Source organism: Larus michahellis, chromosome 5 (genome assembly GCF_964199755.1).
Source record: "Larus michahellis chromosome 5, bLarMic1.1, whole genome shotgun sequence".
NCBI lineage: Eukaryota > Metazoa > Chordata > Aves > Charadriiformes > Laridae > Larus > Larus michahellis.
Window position 1 is genome coordinate 42,335,119 of NC_133900.1, and position 27,883 is coordinate 42,363,001.

The window sequence follows — 27,883 nt, forward strand, 5'->3', positions numbered from 1 at the left end:
CTGACTGAAACTACAGAGCATGATTCTTGTTATGTAGATAATTCATAAAATTTGCTCCTCTTTTTCCACTTGAAATACAGCAAGGAGAAAAGCATGACATTTTCTCAGATTCAAAGTAAAAAATATTAAGTAAAAAATAAATCTACATATACAAAATGCAGCTTACTGGTTCTAGAATATTGTTTATGTTGTAATAAATTTCTGTAAATCAATGCCAACTATCACTTTGCCCCAAAAACTGAAAAATTAAAATACAAGCCAAAAAAGAGTTTCTCCAAAGTAACAATGAAAATCACACACCAAAATTCTCATGTTCAAAATAGGGTCTTTTTCCCCAGCATGAATTGGTTTACGCAGTTGTTTCTCTACTCGTTCAAACCCACATTTATCTAGATGCCTCAGAAATAGCTTCAATCAATGGAACTGAAATCTTGCTTTTGAAAAGTTAACATTTATCCGATTAGACAGTTTGGATTTCTTTTACATTGCCGGCAGTAATTCTGAGGCTCTATATTAATTTCCCCAGTGTTTGGGTAATTGGTTAAAATAATTTCTCCTTAAAATATAAGCACAAACCCACCATTTTCTTCTAATTAAAATGTGAGCAATTTACATTTTCCTAATTTATTCTCTCTGAAAAAAAACTAGCATCTGATAAAACATTAATTTATTTCATTGTTTTTTTTTTTCCCCCAGACTTTTTAATCAAAAAGTGACTTGCCCTGTAACAAGTCAGCAGATGGAGGAAAATAAATCCTTAGAGAAAGTTTTTCAAGGTAGTCTGAGGCAAGAAATTCTCAAGAGAAAACACGTACTTGTAGATTTAGATGCGCACATTCTATGATTATAAACTTAGACTTAATGCAAGGGTCCTCAGTGTTTTAACAAGTTTTGAACCAAGCTCTTTAAGCGGTATAATGAAATGCCTATCTATGCTATGACTGCCTAGAGTAAGGTGACATCAACAGGGTACAACAGTGCACGCGTTAAATGCATGCAATTTATATATCATCCATTCTATATTGTTACGGTTTACTTGACATTCTGTAGTAAAAACCAGACCGTGGACCTTTTTCACATTTTTTTAAACAAACAAAGGTTAACAGTCTTGCACTTACTACACTTACTGTGCTGCAAGAGTGTAAACCAAAGCAATTTCTGTGGACTAACAAGTGCGTTTCAAAACTTTTGTGTAGAAACCTTGCTCTGCCATGTAGTCACATTAACTATATGGAAATTAAGTATTTTGTGCCCACCTCCAACATATATTCAACTTCGAGTGTGAGTTCACTGAAATATGGACATTATGCACTAGTTCTTGTAAGAAAGAGGAAATCGGGATTCTGTTGAAATGAAAAGGATTTTTCCATTGGTCTCAACAATGGCATATGTTTCAATTCCTTCTTTCCCCACCCCCAGCCTCCTAGAATAACTGTTCTAATTGGGATTCATTGGGAAGAGAAAATAAAAACACTTTTGCAAAAGAATTAGAACTTAAAGGCTTTGGATAATATTAATTTGCAGAAAATAAATAGAGGTTGCATGCTAGTGAGGAAAATGACAGACACCCTTCAGAATGATGAGATATTTAACAGCTGAAAGACTCTACTTGGACCGTGGTTAAGAATCTATTTGACAACAGGTTGAATAAACAACAGTCAAACCTGGTATAACTAAACAATAACAATAAAAAAACCAAATAAGTTTATTTCTGTTCCTACGCATCTAAAATTGTCACTATTAGCCTAATAAAAGTGTACTTTCATTTGCTATTAATTTAGAAGACTGAAGTCATTTAGGAGATTCTGGGAAGGAGATGAGGAAGCTCTTTATAATTTTCTGTGAATCATGATGATCCAGTAAAGCACTAAACCTTTTGCTTCAATTTAAACACAATGAAAGTCTAATTGCTTCCCATGTTAGACGCACACTAAAGTGCTTTGCTGTACTGACACTCAGTTGTGTAAGAGGCAATTAAATATTTAGATAAGGGTTCTCAAGTATAGAGTTATTGAGAAATTGTATTTACCTTTAGCAAAATTAGCATACCTAAATATGTACATGTGTAACTGCTGCAATATTTGTTCACAATACAATGCAGTGCCATGTAGAAACATCTGAGTTCGTTCTTTTACAGGAGCTTAGCTAAAGGTAATTTATTTTGTTGACAGACAAACAGGAAACCTGGGGAGGAACACTGCAGTATCATGTGTAACATCCAGACATTCTCCGTAACACTTCTAGTACCTAAACTGCGCTGCAGAATTTAGAAATGTTCCTACACTTCAGCAAATGTTTAGCAATGAAACAGGTCTACTGGCCTTCTACTTATCACTTGAACAGCTAATTCAGAAAAGTGTAGAGAAATGGGAGAGGTTTAAGCAAGCCTGTATTTCCTTTAGGTATACCTTAAGAGGTAAGTAATGGAGATTTTATCAGCAATAGCTATCATAGATGTGAAAGGCTATGTAAAGCCACCTCAAAACACGCAGTGTGTGTGTGTATATATATATATATACACACATACATACATATGCACCATCTCTGATTAACAGTTATACGACAGAGACAAAGAGAATTCCTAATGAGCAATTTATCACATGAGCTCTTACCACTAAAAGATCACATGCTGAACTCGATAAAAATCTGATCCTGGGACAGAACTGGGTTATTTCATTATTCTTACTTGGAGAAAACAGATTTTCCAAAGAAGCTTGAGGAAGATATGATATTCTTCAGACGAGGAAACAGTTGTCTAACGCTTCATAGTCAATGAGTTTTTTCAAGAATATACTGCTGTTGTCATAGTATCAGCAGTATATGCAGGGAATTCTTTTAAACTCTTCTTCTAGGAGGAAAGTAATCTTAAAGGGTTTTTTCAAAATTTCAGAACTTTTTACTGAAAACTATTTCTCGATTTTTTTGAGTGAACAATGATGACACTATGAATAGAAAAACACAAGGATATAATTTTCAAATATTTCTGATTCCCCTTGCAGGAATAGAGATTTATTAACCACCATCTGTAAGCAAAGATGTTTTCAGTGTTCAGGGGAATAAGTAGAAGTATTGTTGAATGTAACAGGCAAAATGACATACATTTCTCTATATATATTTACCACACCTACCCACAAGCCAAAGATATCCAAAGGACAAGTCTCTTCCCCCCCCCCCACCTCCTTTTTTTTTTTTGTGGAGGATAGAATTATGATATGCTACTTCAGGTTTGAAAGCCACAAAAAGGAAACAAGTTTGACTTATTCATCCTCATTATTACCTCATTTCAATAAAAGTACACTTAAAATCTAGGCTGCACTTTAGACCAATAAAATTTTAGCAGACTTCTTAAATAATCAGCTTTTGAATTAAACAGCCGTAAAAAAGCTTTTTGGCTTATTTTTGGCTGTGTCAACCTAATTTCACTTAAGCAGCACAAATCAAGGTATGATTAGCTGTTCAAAGCATAATTATTCACAGTAAAATAAATCTTGCTGCTGAGTACAGCAGCCTTTGACATCAATAATGATAACTGAAGAGGCAAATCCCATTGAGACAGTCCTGCTGTTACTTCAGTGTGCTTTAGGTACTAGGGGAAAAAACCCAAAGCGTACAGCTCACGGATCATTACGTATTTTAAGGTCACTCATTCAAATTCAAATAATGAGAAAAAGTTATTATTTTTTTGAAAGGCAGTATATCATATGGAACAAGTCTTAATGTAGTGACTAGTACCAAGTGTTCCTATGAGAACATGCATCATGTCAGCTAGCAATCTGATCAGCTGTAAAGGAAAAGCAACAAAAGAAAAAATGGAAGTGGAGAATACACTACTGTTTTTATGTATGCTACACATGGAAACTACTCCATAAATGCACAGAATTTGGTGAAATAAGCTATAAATCTATTGACAATAAAATTATTGAAACTACTTATATGAATTTTAAGTTGGAGTCAAAGCATCAATCATCTCTACTAACTTCACTGGAGCTGCAAGAGTGTTTATCAGGATAGGGATTTATCTCATGATAGCTGACAGTTTAATATAGACAAACAACCAGTGGAGAAAAAAGAAGACATTAAAAATAATAACTTTAGGTCTTATATTTAATAGAGAGAGTATCAATCCTTGATTCATAGAGATGCACTTAACTGGGGAGGGAGGGGAGAAAAAATACACCACCACACAAACCAGAAATAAAGAGTAGAGAGCTGTTAAAGGAAAGGACCGGGAAAAGAGAAAGACAACCAAAGAAAATAAAGGGTTTGAAAAGTATACAGTGAATATTCAATCTAAGAGAGAGACTGAAAGTTTGAATTTGATCACGGAAAATACAGGAAATGTTGAGTCCACCACTATAAGCTACTTATTAATTGAGAAGACATTTATCAAGCAGAAAACACTAAACTAGCAATTATAAATTCTTATTTAAGGAAAACTATAATTGTGAAAACGCTACAAATAAATGTAAAATAATAACTTGCCTGAAAACCGAGGAGTTTTTCACTAGGCTTAATATGTCTCTGAAATTCACATTCCACTGGTTGTATTACTTTGATGCCGTCTTCATAAAAAACATAAAACATGTTCCCAATGCCCAGACCTTAGGAACAAAAACACATTGAAATGTATAAAACTAAATAATGACAAAAAAGAAAATCCTTGACTTGAACTAAAGCTCATCACATTTTTGGTATGAGATCAATTTGTTAATGCATATAGTGCTAATACAGCTAATCCTATGGGATCTTTGGCTGTAAAGCTAAAACAAAACTGTTATGTTATTCAGAATTTCTCATAGTTTTCTCCATTGGCAAGACAGGGTCTTTATGAAAACAGATCTTGAAATATATAGTTTGACAGCTGCAGTAACAGAAGTGATCTTGTGAAATCACCTACATTGAAATCAAATAAACATAAATTCTCCATGTATTCTTATTTTTCTTTTTTTGAGGGATAGTAAAGTTTAAGTAATTTCCGTGTAACATCGACAGAGAAGTTCTGAATATTTGTTATAACCCTTTATTTGACATTTCTTTCAGTCAGGAAAGGAAATATTTTCTGTTGTATTTTATTGGAAAGCCAGAGTTGGGCAGATAGTCATTCCAAGTTTGAAGGGCCACAAATGTTTATAGAACTATTCAATCCTTCTGCCGCAATGTTGCTGAATGAGAGGCATGATGTAATGTTCTGTGGAGAAGGTGGGAACCAGATCTGTAGCGCGAAGTCTCATAATATCTGTGGTCGTGCTCATGAACACAAAAAGGGACATTCTCCTTAGTTTAAAACGTGCCAAGCAAGACAACAGCTGTTGATTTGCTATGTGGATGCTACGATGGATGACCAGTTCATATTTGTAAAATTCTATGAAGAAAACCACAGTACTCATAAAATTACCATCATAACCAACACGGACAGCTGAATTGTGGGTTACACTGATAATAATGTATATGTATCCTGGGTACAGGCCCTAAGCTGCCACTTGACAAAACAATATTTGGTACAGGAACACAGGGGAATAAAACCCAGGAAAAATAAATTTGAGTCTGAAATTCTGCTTATCCTAAATTCTGAAGGAAAAACTATGTTAATATCAAGAGAAAACATCTTAATATAAAATAAAATAATGAGAACATTAAGGGCGGGGGGGGTTGTGTGTGTTTCTGCATAGATGTATGTATGTATACACACACATAAAGGTTCCCAGTCCCCATTAGGAATCACATAGGTGATACAGTCATTTAGAAGGTAGTAATATGCATAGGGTTGTCAGGCCATGCCCAGAACAAGGAAGTTCAATTATCTTTGAGAAACCTCGTGGAATCATTTCTCACTTCTGTCCAAGTTTTCCTAAAAAGAAAGAAGGGGCAATCTCCAAGCAGGGTTTTCTTCATTTCATATAAAATCTGTCTGTTCCTAGGTTACCGAAAAGTGTCCGGGCTGCATTGGATGTAGCACAGAAGCAGGCTCAGGTTGCAGGGAAACTTACCGATCATGTCTACTCTAAGCCTAGGTTGCACTAAGGGCAACGTGCCCACTCTGGCCAAAGGGTACTTTTGTATGCCTTTGCAGGTAAATCATACAGCCTATGTAAGATAATATGTCAAGGTCTTTCTTCAAAAAATGCCTGACATCGCATCCCGTAAGAACAGCTGGAATTTGCAGATAAGCCTAACTGAGGTTAGCCTGCCCCTACCAGTGAACACAGCGTAGAGATATATAGCTGAGAAACTGGCTTACCGTATCCTGGTGATAAATAAGTATGTGGAGCTGGCTGGGGACAAAACAAGGTCTTCCCTTCTCCCTGGCCTCGTTGATTAAGTATATTATAGTTATTTGCAGGATAAGTAATACCAGAATGTGAGGAAGTAAATCAGCCAATAGCCCAAAGCGATACAGACATTTGATCCCAAAACTTCCTCCTCAGTTGCTATTACCCCAAGACAGGCTTTCGAATGTACGAACAATATTTGTGCATAGTAACCCAGCCTAAACTTTTAAGGCTTTATTTCCAATGTAATGTTCAACAAACTGTTTTTCAAAATCAGTGAAGGAGACATAGTAAGAAATGTCCTTCCATTTCAATAGTGAAATCCACCATTTTCAATGCAAAATCCACCTTTACCTGTGGATACAATGAACTAATCCCCCCTTCCAAGTTATTATGACCCCAAAACTCTTCCTTTGAGCACGTGTCTACAAATATCTGATTTATACCAATATCTAATTACTTAGGCAAGCCACTTCTTTGCAACTATGGGAGCTACTCCTCTAAAGACAACTGACCTGATTTTGCAAGCCTCCTCCCACCAAACCTAAACCAACCCAGCACATTTATAATACTGTGCTGGAAGCAACAACAATAAATGCAAATATATTTGCTCCACTTAGACTGAATCTATATTTAAAACTGGCTAAGACTGATTTGAAAAAAAATGGTGGTGGTTTGGGGCTTTTTTTTTTGCATATAGGTTAATATCTGGATATATTTATGCTTGTGTATATACTGTATTATCACTATAATACAAATTAATGTACTTTCAAAATCCTTTCAGATTTTCTGACACATTCTCTTTTCACACTTACACAAGCAAGCAGCTGTGGTAAGTATTTTGTGTACTCCATATACAAATATGCACTGCAGGCACTAAAGCCGATCTATGGTTTCATTACCTTAGTTGTCTTACTAATCAGCCATCCCTTCCTCCCTATCTGGTAATACTTAGATAACAGAAAATGACAAAGTATGCATGGCCCAGAGAAGTTAGCCGTGATGCTAACTGGCATCTTCAGGATACTGCTCTCTTGTAAATGAATTCCAATGTTGCAACCAGGAACAGTATTTGTTCGGCCAACGAGAAACACAGAAGAGATTAAGAAAATCAGCTCTAGAAGATGATGATGTCACTTCACGTTCTCAACCTCTACTATAAATTGCTTTCTGTTTAGTTTCACAATAGTCAAAGAGAAATTTGAATCTTTTTACCGTAAGCGTTCTGGTAAGTTACTATTTTTAATTGGTCTTTATTGTCACAAAATTTAAGTTTTCCTAAGTGCTTTCTAACCACTTAAAGCAACACAGGACTTGAAAATTCTCTAAAAAATTCAAGGGTGTGCCAGTCACGTTTGCAGTTTTATTCAAGATAAAACACAAGTGATACCTTCCCAATAAGTGGTGAGAATACCATATATTTGAAAACTTTGGTGTTGGAATCTTCTTGTGTGTCAGTTTAATTGTTAACAGCAGAATCGTATGACACTCTGAACACATAATTTGTACTCTGCAAGGCCAATACAGCAGGAGGATCACAGCTGAGCTCCGCTATAATCAGGGAACTGACTGTTTATATCAGCTGAGCAACCGGTAAAACAGGAACATAAAAAATAAAACTAGTTCGTATTTGCAAACACACTGGGAAATGACAAAGGTTACTATGTAATTAGGCAAACGAAATATCAAATTTTTAAATCTTTAAATTAACAAAAATCTCTAAGAAACATGCAGAAATACCATATGCAGCATGAATTCATAGCAAAGCCTGATCCACTTACAGTATTATCAATCTTCCAATAGAAATAATTGAAACATTTCCTACTCCTGAAATACATTCATTCCTAAATTGCAACTTTAAATTCAAAACAGACTACTTTGATTATGATATTTTTCTACAATATGCTTTATGAGATTCTCATATATATGAAAATACCTACTTTTGTCAATAAACTATACTTTCCGTGCTTTCTATGTTATAACACCTGATACCGTCTGTATTCACATTTATCCTCGTGTTGGTCACAAACCACAAACCTCCATTCCCCTTCCCAATACTTACAAACCCTTCCTGAGTATAAGAAGATTATTTGTCTCATTAAGCATCATCAGGTACCTCAATTTTAGTTAAACAGTTTAAGAACATGATTTTTTCAAATGAGAATGATTCATACAAGAAGATCACTCCCAACAGCGTACAGGCTGATTGGATTGAAGCTTTATCATGTCATCAAACAAACAAAAGTCAAAGGTCTACATTTTAAATCTGAGCTTCTTTTTGAATCCCTTTGACTAACTGTCCGAAATTTCTGAACATCTTATTTCCTTCTCTCTCCCCAAAAGGAAAAGCAGTTCTCAAAGACATGAGCATTTAAAGGATTATTTTCCACCATATTTTTTCTTTACATCAAATCTCTCAAATGTTTCAAGGGGGAATGTAACTACTGTAACTGTATAGAGTATGAACAAAAAAAAGCCCAACCAAACACACAAAAGGAACAATAGATGAACATTTCACATAACATAGAAAATATCAAAAAAAGCCATCTGTATTAGTACCTTGCTCTCGCCACAATATGTTTGCAACTGCAGCATGTAAGAGAGAGAAAAAACAGAAAACACAAATGAACAAGAAAAAAAAACCATGAAATGATATATCAATTTTGAAATAATTATGATGCTTTAACCTCTGATTCACTAAAATACTTCTACAGGTAAATCAACAGAAACTGTGAATTAACAATATGATTAAATAAAGGTCTGTAGGTCACGTGATAAAATTTTGATTAGCCATCATAGTTATTGGGGTTAGGGTAAATCCCATCACCCCCGCTAAACCCCCCCAAGTTAACTCCATTGGCCTTTACCAGTCGTGTGTCTCACAATCCATTACAAAACACACATGGAGTTTGCATACACATAAATTATGTATATTGATTACAGGTGATGTAATTGTCATAATTTCCTTTAAGCACCAGACTTTGAAGAGATTTCTTTCAGGACGTAGAAACACACACAACCAAACCGCATCCAAGATATTCTTCTGTATTGCTGTAGCACAGCCATGCTATCAAAGGTGTCATGCTGTATAGTGTTTGTCATTATCTTTGGAAGACCGAGATGAGAACTATAAGATGGCATGGTAACCAGCTACGTGTTTTAGTTGTTTTTTCCATGAAAGCATAAGTTGTATCTGGCTATCTTGTTTACAATTGGATCTTAGACCTTTGAGATCAATGAAAACTAATTATCCTAATATTGCTCTTTCTGCCTGGGGAGAATAAAAGAAAACAAATATAACTGTGCAAATTTTAAATATTTAGAGCTCAGCATGCCCTGGGATAAATTGTTTAAAACACCATCACTGAAAAACAAAGTGTTCTGTAAAGTAATGATCTTAAGAAATAGAGAAAAATTTAAAGGAGAGGAATACAACACAGAGAACACATATATGTCACACAAAGATAAAATGAAACTGTGATGTTTATTGAAACAGTGTTGCAAAAGCTAAAAACATTAATGCTCTTTAAAAAAAGTTTGGAAAAAGTAATGGAAAACACATTATTAAAAATTATGTTGGTACCCAAAAGTCCCTCAACTGCTGACTGCTCAAGGTTGAGAGTAGAAACAGGAACAACTATCACTCCAGAAAAGTCCCAAATGCTGTGATTTTCCCAATCTTGTTTTACCAGGCACTGCTGAAGACAGGACCAAGATGGGCTTTTTGCCTCATGCAGTGCAGCGTTTCTCTCGTTCTTGTGCTCTGAAAGAATATACACAGCACCATATATGTAGAAGGGTCCTTGGAAAATGCGTCAGTCTACTTTCTGACAAGTTCATGATTCAGAGGCTTAGGATAACAGAGCTACTAGGCTTTTCTTTTTTCTCTCCCTCTCCTCTACTATTTTTTGTCTCCTGATTTTTTTCCACAAATTCTCTCAACAGAGCTACCTCATTGCGTGGCCTTAGACACAGTATTTAGAACCACAGAATCACAGAATAGTTTGGGCTGGAAGGGACTTTTAAAGGTCATCTAGTCTAACCTGCCCTGCAATGAGCAGGGACATCTTCACCAAGGTCATGTTGCTCAGAGCCCCATCCAACCTGACCTCGAATGTTTCCAGGGATGGCACATCTACCACCTCTCTGGGCAACCTGTGCCAGTGTTTCACCACTCTAACTGTAAAAAATTTCTTCTTTATAACTAGTCTAAATCTTTCCTTTTAGTTTAAAGCCATTACCCCTTGTCCTGTTGCAACAGGCCCTGCTAAAAAGTCTGTCGCCATCTTTCCTGTAGGCCCCCTTTAAGTACTGGTAGGCTGCAATCAGGTCTCCCCGGAGCTTTGTCTTCTCCAGGCAGAACAATCCCAACTCTCTCAGCCCGTCCTGATAGGAGAGGTGCTCCATCCCTCTGATCATCTTTGTGGCCCTTCTGTGGACCCAATCCAACAGGTCCATGTCTTTCCTGTACTGGGGGCTCCAGAGCTGGATCCAGTACTCCAGGTGGGGTCTCACCAGAGCAGAGCAGAGGGGCAGAATCACCTCCCTCAACCCGGTGCCCACGCTTGTTTTGATGCAGACCAGGATATGGTTGGCCTTCTGGGTTGCGACCGCACGTTGCTGGCTCACGTACAGCTTTTCATCCACCAGTACCCCAAGTCTTTCTCCTCAGGGCTGTTCTTAATCCCTTCATCCCACAGCTTGTACTGATACTGGGGGTTTCCCAGACCCAGGTGCAGGACTCTGCACTTGGTCTTGGTGAACCTCATGAGGTTCACACGGGTTCACTTCTTGAGTTTGCCCTCCGGATGGCATCCCATTCCTCAGTCATGTCAACTGCACCACTCAGTGTGGTGCTGTCCACAAACTTGCTGAGGGTGCACTCGATCCCCCTGCCTAAATCACTGATGAAGATACTAAACAGTACTGGTTCCGGTATGGACCCCTGAGGGACACCACTTGTCACTGAACTCCATCAGGACATTGAGCCGTTGACCGCTACCCTCTGGATGTGATCACACAAACAATTTCTCATGCACCGAACAGTCCACCCATCAAATCTGTATCTCTCCAATTTAGAGAGAAGGATGTTGTGGGGGACCGCGCCAAAGGCCTTACAGAAGTCCAGTCAGACGACACCTGTAGCTCTTCCCTCGTCCACTTATGTAGTCACTCCATCATAGAAGGCCACTAGGTTGGTCAGGCAAGACTTGCCCTTAGTGAAGCCATGCTGGCTGTCTCGAATCACCTCCCTGTTCTCCGTGTGCCTTAGCATAGCTTCAAGGAGGATCTGTTCCATGACCTTCCCAGGCACAGAGATGAGGCTGACAGGTCAGTAGTTCCCAGGCTCCTCCTTTCTACCCTTTTTAAAAATGAGGGCAATGTTTCCCTTTTTCCAGTCACCAGGGACTTCACCTGACTGCTGTGGCTTTTCAAATATCATGGAGAGTGGTTTGGCAGCTACATAAACCAGTTCCCTCAGGACTCTGGGATACATCTCGTCAGGTCCCATAGACTTCTGTAGGTTCAGGTTCCTGATCTTCGCTTACAGTGGGAGGGACTTCTGTCCCCCAGAGATACTGTGTCATTCAGTTATCCCTTGATAAAATGAAGGTGATGATTACTTTTTACCTTCAGGGCTTTGAAGCGTACAAATAAGAGATCCCTCTATAAGCAGAAAGTAGCAGGAATACTACAGAAGTGAAGTGATACTGAATACTAGCAATAAAGAAGTTCCCCCTTCCCAACACAGAACATCAGTGCAGCTTTCAAACATGTTCAGTCTGTGTTTTATTACCAAGTTTTATTCTCTGGACTTGTGCATTAGTTTCAAATATCATCCTTGCCTTTCCTTTAATATTTGAACTGTTAGGATCCAATAAACTGACAAAAGCCAAGACTAATTCAGTGTGCCATCTTGTCACTTACTCAGGTTGAGTAGTAAACCCTTACATCAAGAGGCAGAATTTCTGTTGAACTGCTACTAAGGTCAAAATGGAGTCAGCATGTTTTAAATTTTTTTCTCAATCATCTGCCTTTATAGTTGCTCCTCTGATTTCAGGTTGCTACTTTCAGAAGAGACTAGCTTTGAAAGAAGTCTTGGCTACACTGGCTGAGTATGTGTCCTCCAGACATTCGGCTGCTCCGATTGAAGCTTCTTGGTGACTAAATTGCTAACACCAGTATGACTCTTCGATTTATATCCAGTGCTAACAGCACAAAATGGAGTTGTTTTACTGTATATTTCAGTGGCAGACACGAACAGGGTATTTAACATCTCTATTCCAAATAACATTTGTCTGCTTATGTTTAAACTATTTAATTATTTTGCTAAACCTTTGACTACAAATTGCAATCCTGAGATGGAATATTAGTTTGATGTTTTATTGACAGACACTATTTTTTAGATAAAGACATAACCAGTAGATCATCAGTTTGGCAACTACAGAAAGAATGGAATGAAAGGTTTAAGAGATCTTGAATTATTTTAGTTTAGAGAAGAAAAAGGTGTTCATTTGTTTAACAAGAACGCTTAAGAGAAAATTATATCCTTATGACTTTAGAGCTACAGAAAACCTTTTTTTCACTGCAAGATGAAAGCAACTGAAGTGTCCCCAAACATATACTATGACCAAAAGTAGAAGAAACTGGGACAATATTGCACTGTCCTTCTCATCAACTAAATATGGCATCTGCTTTGTGAGCACTATGCAGCCAAGTCTTTATAAAAGCTGACAACTTTAAAAAGGGAATACTAAGGTTATGTTTGTTTCCCTTTGTCGAGGTGTTAAATTGGTCATCTGTACTTTGACAGACAGGAGGAGGAAAGAAACAACCCTAGGGTATGCTGCAAGTGACTGGCCTTTGGATGTAACTGGTGGCACTGATGACAACCTTTGGGCCTGGCAGTTCAGCCAGTTTTCAATTCACCCCACTGGCTGTGTGTCTAGCCTGTACTTCATCAGTTTGTCTTTGAGGGTGTCATGGGAGACAATGTCCAAAGCATTTCTAAGGACAAGATAAATAACATCCACCCTGCCAGTCACCTGATTGCAGAGGGCTGTCAGGTTGACCAGACTCTGTTTCCTCTTCGTAAATCCATGCTGATTGCTCCTAACACCTTCTTGTCCTTCATGGTTTTGGGAACGGTTTCCAGAGTTATTTGCTCCATCTCCTTCCCAGGGATCAAGGTGAGGCTACCATGTCTTGCATTTTCCTTCTTGCCCTTCTCGAAGAATGACGCTGGCTTTCTTCCAGCCTGCAGAAACCGCCCCTGATCACCTTGATCCTTGAAAGATTATTGAGAGTGGCCTCGCAACGTCACGGGCCAGCCTGCCCAGCATTTGTGAGCACACCTTATCAAGGCCCTTTGCCCTGTGAGTGTCCAGTTTGTTTAAACGGTCTCTAATCTGATCCTATTCACCACAGGTAAGGCTTCCTTGCAAGAGGAAGACTTACTTCCCAGTCTTTCCCACTGGTGTCACATTCCTGCGGCAAGTTTTGCCTGTAAAGACTGATGTGAAGAAGACCTTCATTACAACTTGGCCCCTTCCATGTCCTTTGTCACCAGGTCCCCTGCCCCACTTAACAGCAGGTCCATATTTCCCTTAGCCTTCTTTTTGCTGCCAAGGTCTTTATAGAAGCCTATCTTTTGCCCTGCATGTCCCTCACCAGATTCAGCTCCAAGTGGGTTTTGGAACTTCTAACTTTACCCCTGCATGCCCTGACAGTGGCTCTATATTCAGATGACAGTTCTGTGTTTGTATCATCTTCTGTAATAAAGCAAATTAATTTCCCCAGGGCAACCTGGAGGATTTTCTTTAAAATGAGTTTTCTCTTTACATTGTGAGGAAAGAACCATGTAATATATGGCACTTGAGGTCCCATAAATTTAGCCATGCAGTTCTACTTTTTATCAGTCGTTTTTCCAGGGGTGACATAGGAAAGAAAATAAAAAGTAATTACAATTATTCAACTGTGTGGAAGTACACAGCATCAAATGAAATGATTTAAGATGCTAAGTACAGAATGTGTTAACTCGTGCTAATGCAGAATTATATATATTGTTCTCAACTTTCCTAAAAAAAAAAAAATATAAAAGAGGATAAAAGGAGTGCTTTAAAAGCCCCACACTTAGTAATTCTAATTTTAAAATTAACAAATCAGTTTGAGGAAAAATGAGACATTATTTAAGAATGCAATACAAAAACATAAATAACAGCCATCACCTCACCTAACACAGATCAAGAAACTTCACTTATTTTTTTAATCAGTCCTAGAACTTGTATTCAAGAAAGATGTCCAATTTGGAGATAAAGACCATAATCCCAGAACAAGTACAACATCTGTAGATAGAAAGTATGCAAAGGAACATGCTTACCTTTCTTTTTGATTAAGCAAAAATTAACATCATCTGCCACATCCTATCCTCAATTCTCACACATTTATAAACTTCAAGATGTAAAAATAAATAATTATTGCCAGATCTCAGTAAAATTTTCTGGTTTTAAGACAGAACACTACCATCTTCTCTTGTGCCATATTTCCCTGATTTATGAAAAGGGTATTCAGACAACATACAGTTAATAAATAATATCAGGAGATGTACTGGGAGCGTTGCAGAAGACATTGTAACCAAGGAGTTAGTGACCTCCAGCAGGTTATGTCTGCTACATTAAGGCTTGGGAAGCCTGTGTCTTAGCATGGGTAGCTGCTGCAAGGGTATACGCTGGAATGCCCATAATGGCCTGCACTGCACACTGGTGGGTGTTATGACCAAGATAACGTCGCAATTGGTCAGAAGATACATGGTTTTGTTTGTTACACAAGATAACAGCCACCACAGTATGGGAGGGAGAGGGAACCTCTCCATGGACAGGATCTGTGCAGCATGACACGGGAAAATCCATCTGGAGTTCGTCTGAACTCCAGAGTTCATGAATGTGGGGTGTCCACATCTGAAGGGACACAGGATTTACTCGCTATCTGTATTTCTCTTTTTATTCTATGCTATTAAAGCAGTTATTTTATTACACCGTTTGTTGTTGAGCCTTTTATACTGGCGTACAAAAAGAACCCTGCACCTTGCCTCTCTCTCCCCCCACCCATCCAGTGCAGATCAGGGGACAATCCACGTTTTCCTGAAAGAGGATTTCTTTCTTTTTCTTTGTTTTAAGCACACTTACAGCTCCATAAAAATCACTCTTCATGGTCCTTACATAGGACCTATTCTGTGCTTTCTTGCTCAGACCCAGTCTTTGATTACGAGTAGCTAACATAACATCTGAAAGCCTACTCTTCATCTTTGTTACTCATTTTCTATGTTGGCTGAATCATAATAGGTTGGCACATTTTTCGGTAAACTCTGTCCTTAGTACTTCATGAAATTCTGCAGCAAATTGTAGCAGCAGTACTGATTCTTATCCCCTTAGGATGGAAAGAACAACTGCAAAAATCAATGGCATTTCTGTTGCTAAATGAATAAGAGGGTACTACAAAGTCACTTTCCAAATATATTCTGAATCCCTCTCCTTCTTATCACGTTGGGGATAAATGTCATTAAGTTCACTTTTCTGTCTCGACAGCCCACGTCAAAGCTTCCAAATATGTCAACTACAGTGTTCTTCCTCCCTACTTTTCTTTATTTCCAAATATTTAAGGCATAACAGTTGGAAATAAGTGTCTGTGTGTGTATATATATATTTGTAAGATTAGCATTCAGTGGGTTTGAAGATTAAATGTAGCTATTCTGCTTCCTTTTGGCAATATAATTAGATGTTCACATTATCAGTAATCAGTACACAATACTATAAATACCCAGAGAAAAACAAGTTCAGGGCAGTAAGATGCAGAAAAGAAACTTGTTCTTTAAGTACAATACTTCCTTTTCTTCCAGAAACAGTTTTCCCTCTTCCATCACACGCTTCAGTGGTTGCTATCTAAGAAAATGCTGAATGAGCTTTTAAAAACCATTAACTCTTTTTTTTTTTTAAATTAAAAACTGACATTCTTTTGTACCTATTTTATGTATGTGTGGTTAATTTATCTAAAATTTTCCTTTCTTTTCTGCTGGCATTACATATCATGAAAGCTAAATAAAATGTTTTCATAAAATGCTATTTTGTTGGACTGGCACTCAAACAAAACAGATACCAATTAAAACCTTAACATCTGAAAAAATTCCCAGCTTGCTGCACTAAGAGAACAATGCAGTTTAAAATGGCTTTAAGAACGGAAGGAGCAGAAAAACATTTTCTGCATCATATATTGTTCCAATAAACAGGGGGGAACAATCCACTGATATCTTCTGAATGCACATAAAGATTGTTCATGAATATGAACAATTCCAGGTTTTGTCTCATCAAAACACATGCTTTGGATTTAAAATTCTGTAAATATTTTACCCCTCTTTCTATCAGAACATAACAGCTAATAGATAAAAATCAACAGTTTCGTATCAGCTTACTGTGCTAGACTTTGCACCATCCAACAGGAAAACACTGTTCCTTTTCAAGCCCTACATCCCATAAGGGCAAGAGGTAACAAGCAGATGTAATAGAAAATAGGACAATGATGAAGGACAATATGGCAATTTTGTGGAATTCAAAATTATTTTTCAGAATTGACCTACCATAATCTGCTATACTTTTCATTGCATAAAAATTAATTTCAAGACGTTTGAAGGGATGCTGTCTGCTTACTTCACTGATAGCTACCACCACTGGCAACCATTCTCATTAATCATGTACGCATCATAAAGAGAACGTATCTGTTGTCTTACTCTTTTTTCTCATATCTCTAATATATAAACACATGCCCTTATGTTACAGGGTAAATCTACCATCATCACTACCTGGCTTCCAAGCCATGCAATTTTTCAATTATTATTTTTATTTCAAAAATAACAGTAATAAAAGTGAAGATGAGGTTAAGGTGATTTACTTTTTGCCCAGCTTCCACTATCAAGCAGAATGAAAACATTTATATATATGTGTACTTTTAATTTTATTCTTATTTTATGAGAAATTCAGATTTCTTTGGCTTATATAAAAATATAAATATGTATAAAATTTAATTTATTTGTGAAGAAAACACTTTTTTATCAGTTATCTATTCCTCGCTTCAACTATTTTTAAAGTAATTATGTCCATAAAAATTCTGTTCTGTTTCTATTCTATTTCATTCTGTTCTTACGTGACATACACTTTAATTTCGTTTCAGGTTAGTTTAATACAATAACCAAATACCTATTTTTATGACTATTAAACATTTATCAGTTAAAAGTCAAAATTGACACTTTACTTTTGGTCAAATATGACCATGTTAGCTTATTGTTCTTTAATTTATTTTCTATAAATCTTTATAATGAATCATGCTGAGTCCTTTCCCATAGCACATTAACTCAATCCAGTCTACCCTAGTAGGAAGAAAAAATGGTTCATGAGCTGAATTTCTACCCTATACTTGGAAGTTTGAAATAAAGTCTTTGCCTGTGATGCTGTCAACAAGTATAAACTTGTTGAGCTGTCCCATAAAATAAAATGCCAGCATAAATTATCTCTGAGGAAATTAGGTAAATAGGTACCAGCCAGTATAAGATGTGACAGAAAGATTCCATTAAAGTTGCATAAAGCCTTTCGGAGAGAATTTAGGCCATAAATCACAGTCAAAAGGCTTTTAGTCTCATTCCAGGTCCTAGACAGTGGAGCTGCCTGGTTGCTTATGATGGCCATAAACCTGTCAAGTCAGTAGCGCTCAGATCACATAATCTCTTGTTAGGCGACAGGACTATGACATTACGTAAAAAAGGCACAGTTAGAAATAGATCTACGTAATGGCATGGAACAGGTATTTTTTTTTTTTTTTAAATGTAGCCCCAAGTCACAGTACATGACGCAGATAATTTTTATCCTGCTTTGTGTGACCAGGTGAAAGAATCTGCAGACACTGCTTTGTAAAGTATGATGATGTCATAGTGGGTGAACTGAGTAACACAAGAGTCTTTGATGTCCAAGAGTAAAAGCTACTAAATATTAAAGTACCATCAAGCACTGTCAAACTGGTCTTGAAAATACCTTAATAGCATTACTTGATAACTTTCTACCATGACAGTTGTCTCCCCAGGCTGCACGCATATGTCACAATAAAATTTAGATAAATGCTTAAGAAGTCATATTTATCAATGGCAAACTAAACTGCATTTTATAAAACGAAGTTTTGGAAAACATTAAAAGATATGAAAATACTGCAAAAGCCATAAAATAAAATAAACAACAACAAACACACAAAAATGTTTAGCTTTAAAGGGAAGAGCACATGTTTTCATGATCTAAAACTCTAGTTTGACAGGATTATCCTAAATTGAAACCGAGAGGAAACCAAAGCAGAACTGATGTACCTCTCAAAGTCACTGAGGTAGAAAAATAAAAAAATAGATTTTTAAAGTTAATTTATTTAAAAATATTTTACCAGTAGTGAAGATAAGAATTTTAAGTACCTGAAAATCACCCATGACAATATTCCCCTGTCTTTGATGATCAATCTTTTTTATTTTCCCGTTTTCTGTACTGTCAGATTTTCTTCTTTAGATCTGTAGGTTATACTGATATACTCTATGCCATTATTTCAATCAGATATTCCCATTCTACTATAATCTTTCCTTCCTATCTTTTTTTAAGCTCACAAAGTGGTTTATTAATACTCCTTAGCTATGCATTATATACCATATTCAGCTAATGCGGACTTTGACTAAAAATTGAAATATGGATGAATTATATTGGTCCTAATACTACCTGAATGTAACATAATTAAATAAATAAATAAACCCTGCAGGTAGAAGTTGCCATTTCTTCCTCCTCTATCTGTGAATATTATTGTACTTTGTAGCAACAAAAAAGCGAGTAACATCTTGCCCACTCTGCCTTTCTCATAAATGTATCGTCAAGATACAGTCAAATTATCTTTATTCTCTGTTTAAGTTCTTCAGCTGCCACATAGTGTTTCAACAAGAGCAAGCTGATGATTTTGGTTTGCCTTATGGCTTCTAGGAGCTGGGTTGACCCAAATCTGTGTTTGTGGCTACCAAAGGTAGTCATCAACATAACTCTGCAGTGGAACTGTCAATTTGTGTGCTCATGCAGACTGCTAAATCCAGTAGTATGGAGAAGAAATCTATCAGTTAAAGGATTTGAGAGTGCCTTAAAATGCATCTGCGTGTACTGCAAGCTAGAAAATGAAAAGCCACCTTTATCTGTTACTGTAGAGATGCTGGAGCGCTAGAATAAAGACCCCATTTACAAAGAGAGAGAAATAGCAGTCCTTAAGAAAAGAAGTAGCCTTAGTAACAATTAACATTCCGTTTTTGTGCTAACAGAAGAGGTTACAGCAGCTTGATATTCCTTTACACCCATGCAGCAGCAAAGGCCCTGGAAATCATCACAAATGGCTGCTAAAGGCAGCAGAAAAGCATTCTGTGATATCAGCACCACTCATGGTTTAAATTGTATTGATATGCACCAGATTACTTTTTTTTGGTAATGTGTCATTGACCATATTCTCCTATAAATATGTTTGTCCTGTATTTGCACAGAAGCAGGACAATAATTGAAAACAGAGGCTGATTAAATACTTTCTACCTTACAAAGGAACAAAAAAGAGGGTAAATGATGCGTAGTCAAGACAAACATTTAAAATAACCAGGTCCAAATGAAGTACATAAAAGACTTGGTAAAAGTTGTTTTGGATGTTTGGTCTGGTGCTATTAGTTTTGAAAAAATATCAGAATATATCACAGAGTTCAAGAGGACTCCACCTAAACATGAGGAGGAGCTTCTTTACTTTGAGGGTGGCAGAGCACTGGCACAGGCTGCCCAGAGAGGTGGTGGAGTCTCCAACTCTGGAGACGTTCAAAACCCGCCTGGACGCGTTCCTGTGTAACCTGCTCTGGGTGACCCTGCTCTGGCAGGGGGTTGGACTAGATGATCTCCAGAGGTCCCTTCCAACCCTACCATTCTGTGACTCTGTGTGATTCCAGAGTACCACTACCTAAGCCCCCAGTAGCTCCCTCACTCCCTGAAACTTAATAACTCAACTAGCTGTAGGCAGTTAGACTGTCCCAGACAAAAGAATAGACAACACACACATAATTCAATTCTGTAAGAAATCAAAGGACATGAATATAATTATAGGTCAGTTAATATGTTCTAATGGAAACCAGGTCCTCTCAAACAAACCTGATTATATTCTTTGATGCAAGTAGAATTTTGCTAACGTAAAAATTCATATAGATGTAACCCAGAATTTTGCTAAATATCTGATTTGTAACACAGAATATTCTGATTAAATATCAGAATTATACAATAGTAATAACGTACATGTTAATTTAATTAAAAACTGCGAAACTGATTAATCTGCAAATGTAGTTTTGATTTTTAAATCTTTACTAAAAGGTGAAGAAGACAGTGCTGGAATGTGTCCAGAGCAATGGGTAGTGACCATTTTCATCAATGATCTGTAAACAAAGATAAAATAATTTCCCAAGAAGTCTGCGAATTACCTGTTATGATAAATCACAAAGTTTCAAAAAGTTGTTTGAATTCCTTTGTCAAGTACATCTCTAAAATAAATTACATTTTGATATAGCCTAATGAAAATTGAGACATTTAGGGAAAAGTAATGCAGACTATGTCTATGCTGGAGGACTGAGACGGGTGGGAAAGAGCAGGATTTGGACAATGAGGCCTGATAAGATATAGGGCACGTGGTAGATAAACATATAAACATAAACTTCCACTGCTGATACCAGTGGAAAAAAGTGACAAGGGATATGTATTTCTCTCTCCAGAACATTAAAGAAACAAATAGTACATTTGCTTCTGCAAAGAGCAGTTCCATTTTTTTTAAGAAGCCTATACAAAAACCAGTTACAGTCTTTAAGGCAAAAAGACCACCCGAGTCCTGCGGTAACTGTCTTATTACGAGAAACTTCTATTTAGTGTGTGTGAGAGAAAGTAATCAATATTTAACGATGGTATATTCACAGGGCAAGAATTCTTAAGAGGTCAATTTATTGGGGGAAAAAAAGAAAAAGAGAATCGAAGGAAACTAAAGGAAAAACTGATGTCAAAATGGAACTAAGCATTATTCCATATTACTGAAACTGATTAATTAGTAAAGCAAAATACCAAGAGAAATGAGGGTCAGAGAAATCTCTGACTCTTTGTGTCTCCAACTCAGGTAGATGCATTTCTGAGAGGATGCACTTCAGGCCAACAAAGCATTAGATCTGTATTCAGGCAGAACAAGACGCAATTTAATGTCTTGTGAAATGGTCAAGATAGATTAGTGTTAGATGAAATGGTTCCATCATGCTTAAATCTACGGATCCATGAAATATCTGTTCTGAAAATTCAAACTATATTGGAATGAAACTAAAACCAGATTTTAAACCGCTATTTGTATTACAAATGTGATTATGCCAGAGACTCCTCCTAACACAGCTGAGTTCTCTCAGGTATCATTAGAGGATCATGACAGTAGGGGAGACTTCGCTGCCTTCAGATTTAGACCAGGTCGTTAATCCCCAGAATGTTTTTACCAGTCACCACAGGGGTTATCCAGCTATCACCCAGACCAGCTATCTCATTCTTGATGTCTTTAAGTGCAAACTTGAGTGAAAACGGAATTCACAGCACAAAAAGAGTTTCCAGTCTCTAGAGAATTAAAACAGCACAGTTCTTGCATTCAGAAATATTTTAGATGCTATTGTGGTAGGATTAGGACGTATAGATTGTACATGCTGCATGGCTTTTTTGGCTATCAAAGTTATGATACTTTAAAATGAATGTTCTGAAAAGGTATATAAGGAGCCAATAAAGATGGCACAAGAAATACTGAGGTAATTAGAATTTTTGTGTTCTTTATGAATCTAAGATGCTAATTAATATAGACCAGATCAATATCTAGTGGGAAAAGCAAAAAAAAAAAAAAGTTTTACATTTGTATAAAATGTTATAATGATTGTAAGTAGTTTCCAGTTACAATAGAGCATTTCCACAAAACTTTACTTTCACCTTAAGGCCAAATTTTCTGAGATTAAAATATAGCTTTTCCAACAGAGATTACAAAATCTAAAAATTCTCAGGCAAGGGGCCTGCTGAGAAGAAGAGGAGAGAACAAAGACCACATTATAAAATGAATGCACACCAGGAAGAAAACTAATGGAAGAACTGGGCTTGTTCCGCCTGGAGAGGAGAAGGGTTTGGGGGCACCTAATAGCAACTTTCCAACACCTACACAGAGGTTCTTAAGAAGACAGAGTCAAACTCTTCACAACTGGCTCTGCAGCAATTGGTATTGTTGGAAAAACCCGACAGGCTTTCGCACACAGAAGCCCTTCTTCAGGTCTGACATCAGTAAAAACTGCGTTTAGGCACTTAGATTGGGGAAACTAACTACTTTCTGTCAGAGATAGTCAAAATGGTACATGAACTAACTAAATAAATATTATCAAAAATATCTCATAGTACAGATTGCTTCTAACTACAAACTTTCTTTTGACTAATTTGCAGATTTTCCTTTAATATACATTTATAGTCCAATATGCGGTCTTACATAAAAAGGCAAGTTAAATAGAATGTTCCACTTACTAGAACAATAGAAATCTCAGTCTTCTCTCTTATGTCTCTTATTTGTTTTAATTGGTACTAGAAGTAGTGTTATTCTCCACATGGATTAAAAAGGAGCAGCAGTATAAGATGTACACTGTTGCTGCGTGATCACAGAAATGTAATGACAAGACACTAACGTGACTAGATACTCCTGGATGTAACCTCACATCTTATAGATGATTACTATGTAGCTTTTAAGGGATCATTTGTCCCTTTTTCCTCCCATTCTTTCTCCTTCATCGTTCTCACTAACCTGTCCTCTTTCACCTGCTGCTGCCTGTGCCCCCCCTTTCTTCCTCACATTATTGGCCTCTTCCATTGTTCCTCTCCCCAGGTCTCTCTCACTTCTTGAATTTACTCAGTCTTATTCCTCCTTACCTACCTTTCCTTGGATGCTACTTGGAGGACCACTCAAGGAGCCAAGAAGAACCAAGGGCACAAGAAGAAAGTTATTCTCACTTTCACACCCACAAAGGCCCATGGAGCAAAGAAAAAGCATTTACATTGAGAATCCACTCTGCTCTGGTAGTCCTAAAGCCTGGGTCTACTGAGTGCAAATAGCACATTCAGAACTCTACCAAACTCCCAAGAAGTGTCCACCCACTATAGAAATCACCGATCGCTTGGAGATTTTTACTGTGTCATACACCAGAGAAATCATCATGTTCATTGCAGTATGTTCTAGTGATAATCTCACTGCATGAATCACCAATATCAAGTCCCAGTTGTGATGTAAATGCTTTCAGTAAAATGACTATAGCATTTTTAACATGAGTAAAAGCATGTTTTCCTCCTAATGACTGTTTCAGGAGTGCCCATAGTATACGAGCAGAAACATTAAAAATTAAAAGCAACAAAAATCCTGTTTTTTAAGACAGACAGCAATAACACAATGCTTCAATGGTCGACACCGGAGGAATTAAACAGGATAACAGACAGCACCAGACATTTATCACCAGTACTTATAACATGTTTATATAGGTAATATACACTAAAAATTTCCATTACAACTTCACAAATGTAGCGAAAAGTGCACGTGTTTGGACATGTTTACTGTTAAATATATCAAATTTCAGCTACAAAATGAGTTAACTGGTAAAAGACAGTGGTGAAGTTCACATATTTTAAAGAAACTAATTTAATTCCTCTCACCTGAGACAATGCCAAAGTGAAAGCATATTTTCAGAAGTTTTATGTTTAGTGCACACTGGAAAAGCCTGACGTGCTAAGTAGAGGCCAAACTATTCTTGAAACTGTCGTCCATTATTAAAAATTTTACCTATGTGCGACAGTACAAGGGTTCAGTGTTCAGTGCTGGCATATACTGAATAGATCCGGATGACAAAGCACTTTCATAGTATTTTCCATTCCATCTCAAATTACCACCTAGATAATGAATCATTACCATTAAAGTATATTCACTTTTCTTGGGAACTGGAATTAAAATTTCTAAAACTGGAAATTTTAAAATAAACAATGTCCTGGCACCCCTAAGTTATACTCTACGTTAAATATTTTTATTTTTGCTACTAGCATCACACTTCCCACAATTAAGTACAGGTTTGCCATTCACTCTACTTCTTTTCTGTTTATAATACAGACACATGCATTAGATGTCCCTCTAACCCATGCTGTGAATTTTGAAAACCTAGCAATCTGATAATATTTTTAGGCACACAAGTGAAGGAAAGCTTCACTTATCATTTAACCATAATGGCACCGGTTTTAATTTAGGCAGAGAGGCCAGAAAATATAGGATTTTCTCTTAGGAGCTGTTTACACTACCTCTTCTCATAGGAATGAGCTAGCCATGCCCTTTCTGCTACACATATTAAATTTTTCTCCAAGCACTATACTGAGTTTTCCACATAACAAATTTGTGATCTGTTGAAAATGAGATTCCACAGATAACTACCAAAAATAGAGCTTATTATGCAAAGTAGCATTAAAAACCAAAAGCTTTCATATGCACATAAACAATGGGCCAGATAAGTACAAAAGTGAACATTTCCTCTGACTATTAAACTTTCTAGGAAATAAAATACATACACTGGTAAAAATGGAACCATGTTCTGTATTCATTATGTGGCTTATAAAGTTACTGTCAAGCTCAATGCAGTGCAATTGTAGTTTATATTTTAGAGCTCCACTGTAAAAGCTCTCACTACCCTCTCAATAGCCAATCAACTCAACGTTATGAAGTGCTTTTATTTTGCTACGATTTTTACCTTATGTGACATTTAAAAAGTAGACAAGCCAAGATTAAGTGACAAGCTAATGAGAATCTGTTCTACTTTGTTCAAAGCAATATCCTAAAATTTCCAGAAGGGAATATTCCAGTAAGTGAAAAAAAAAATAAAATAAAAGATTAAAAAAGTAAACATATCTGCTTTATTCTCTTAAAGGAGGATAAAAGCAATATTATACATAAAAATGTCATCTATGATATGTATAATTTATATCAGATCATATGAAATAACATTTACATCACCAGAAACTATTTTCAGAATGTAAGTTGTGATCTAATCTGCAGGCTTTAAATTAAAGTAGTAGTAGTAGTAGTAGTATCGTGTTTAAAATGTGTGGGTGGGGGAAGAAAAGCCCACAACCCTATCCAAGTGGTTTTACCTATCTCATTTTCTTCCCTGATAATCCCTAATTTGCTGCATGAATTAGTGTTTTGGGAGAAACATAAAAGCAAGCAGAGAAGAGTTAATAATAAAGTCATTCTACTCTTACTTTCAGTTTTGTAATGCCAGCAACTCTTTCCTGTAAAGGGACTTTTTTTTAAATGGAAGCATTTTTTTAAACTGCATCTATCAAAATTTGTACCTGTGAAGGCAGTTTATACATGTAGTTGTGAGAATAATAATAATGATAGTAACTGCTTTTTTTATTAGTATGTACCTTAGTCTTCTTGCACGTACAGAAATGGGTTTCTGTGCTAAAGTAAGTGAATCAGAGTACCAGAGTAAGCATCTCATGTAGATATCTGTTGCACCTATATTAGAATAATTATGCAGCTATGGACTACGCGTGTATTTACACATCCACCAATTTTTAGGAAACCATGTTCAGACACCAAGGAACACAATGGTAAAACGCCTCCCTTCAACACACAACATAGAGCTCGCAGAGTAAATGACTTTTATAGGAAGGAAGGAGACCGTGTCTTTCAGATTAAATGTCTTAGAAATAATTGGGTTTGTGTTCTGTTGTCCTTCGTTTACATCTTTCATGACACCAACGGTCATTGTAACAACTTACTGCTAGTCGATTTTGAAAGCCTTTGTTGCAAGCAGTGTCCATTGCATAGCACGTGATTTTACAAATCCTGTAAAGTTAGCTAACCTAAAAATATTGCATCAGAGTATTTTGCATAGGTGTGGCTATTCGTGCAAAATCACTGCAGATCAGGTCTTCAGAGGATACAACAATTAGGATACAACAAATTGTATTGGTTTTGTAATTTGGCAACATCCACAACATTTTTCACACACTGCAAAAGGCAAATGGAGGTGACCGAGCTATCACCAGATTACTAGAAATTCAGCACGATCAAACAATTTATTTATCCTCAGCAGCCTTCTCAGAAATGTCTGAGCAGTCATTTTCATAAAAAAAAAACCCATGTTAAGTCTTTTGAAATGACAGTTATAATTAGTGTTACTGAAAGCAGCTAAGTAAAGATATTAACATTTGGACTGAAGTTTTCCTGCATGGAAGATTTCCTCTGAAATGTTTAAAGCTTAATAAACCTATACGTAACTGAACTCAGAGTCTTGCAACAGAAGTGTCGGGCAGACTTGCAGTGCTACTGATTCTGCCTCTAGTATCTTCTGTCGAGTACTTGGCACTGCCAAATAAGAACGCCTTAAGTTAATGCAATCAGACTCACTAGTGACCTAACCATCATTTTACTAGATATATTTCTAATGAATATGTAGCATTCATTAAAGTAACAGATTTAAAAGAAAAAAAAAAAAAAACAAAACCAAAAAAACAACCCAAAACCAAACAGGTGAACTGTAAACTCAGGAATGGATTTTTCTGAGCAGAGGAAAGAAAAGGAAGGTCAAAGAAGCATCAAGGCAGACAAATATTAGGCAAACAAGGTTTATAAGCCCCACTACCACTCAACAGCAGATAAAGAAAGCTATTTTTTGGTAGTGGTAGAGATTTCTCTGGCACATCGAACTCCCAGCTTAGCAAGTGAATGTGGTCATTGTTGCTCCATATTTCTGGAGAGCCACAGTTATCCAGGCACAAGACAACATGGGCAGGCTGGAACCGATCTGGACCTGCAGGTCAGATCAAGTCCTGTGATGATACTCGTGTCACAAGCACCAAGTTTGACTCTTGGTATATCTCAAGAAAATACAAGAAAGAGTGGAAAAGGTCTTCTTCTCACACTCCCGTGAGCCCCCAGAAACCACACCAGGACTACTGCTTTGTCTTATTTAGGCATCCAGTTCTTTTTTCTCTTCATATTCCCTTCCTATGCAACAAATCTCTCACGAGGAAACTATTCAAATTTTAAGAGCAATGTGAAACATTAGTCAACTCTCAGAATGAACTAGAGATTTCATTTTACTTCTGCATAAACTTCAGATTACGCACTCTGTCTTAAGTGACTCCTGGATATCAGTTTTTAAACTTTATTTTTTTTAACCAGTCATCTGCACATGCTCATTTTGAATTATTTAATGGTTCAAGGTTTTTAATACTGATTTAACGTTTACGTGAGAACTAAATGTATTTTTACACTTCTCATAATACTTACGGGTCTTTCGAGCGGAATCTTCTACAAAAAGAGAAGAAATGTCTTCATCCACGCCAGCTTCATTCTTTGCAATACAAGTATATGCTCCTGTATCTTCATAGCGCACATTGCTAATGTGAACCTCACTACCGTTTGCTGGAAGGAGAAGAAAAATTCAACATGCG

General features: G+C 36.8%; 1 protein-coding gene across 4 annotated transcripts in view; it reads right to left on the reverse strand.

The window, feature by feature from the left end:
• FSTL5 (follistatin like 5) overlaps positions 1–27,883 on the reverse strand; it is a 422,258-nt gene that overhangs the window by 42,134 nt on the left and 352,241 nt on the right. For 3 of the 4 annotated variants that reach the window (XM_074589804.1, XM_074589802.1, XM_074589803.1), the window contains exons 10-12: positions 27,720–27,854; positions 8,829–8,855; positions 4,483–4,601 (exon numbers count right to left, since the gene is read on the reverse strand). In XM_074589804.1, the coding sequence (XP_074445905.1) occupies positions 4,483–4,601; positions 8,829–8,855; positions 27,720–27,854 (281 nt within the window). The remainder of the gene's footprint in view (positions 1–4,482; positions 4,602–8,828; positions 8,856–27,719; positions 27,855–27,883) is intronic. The other variant, XM_074589805.1, reaches the window with a different exon arrangement.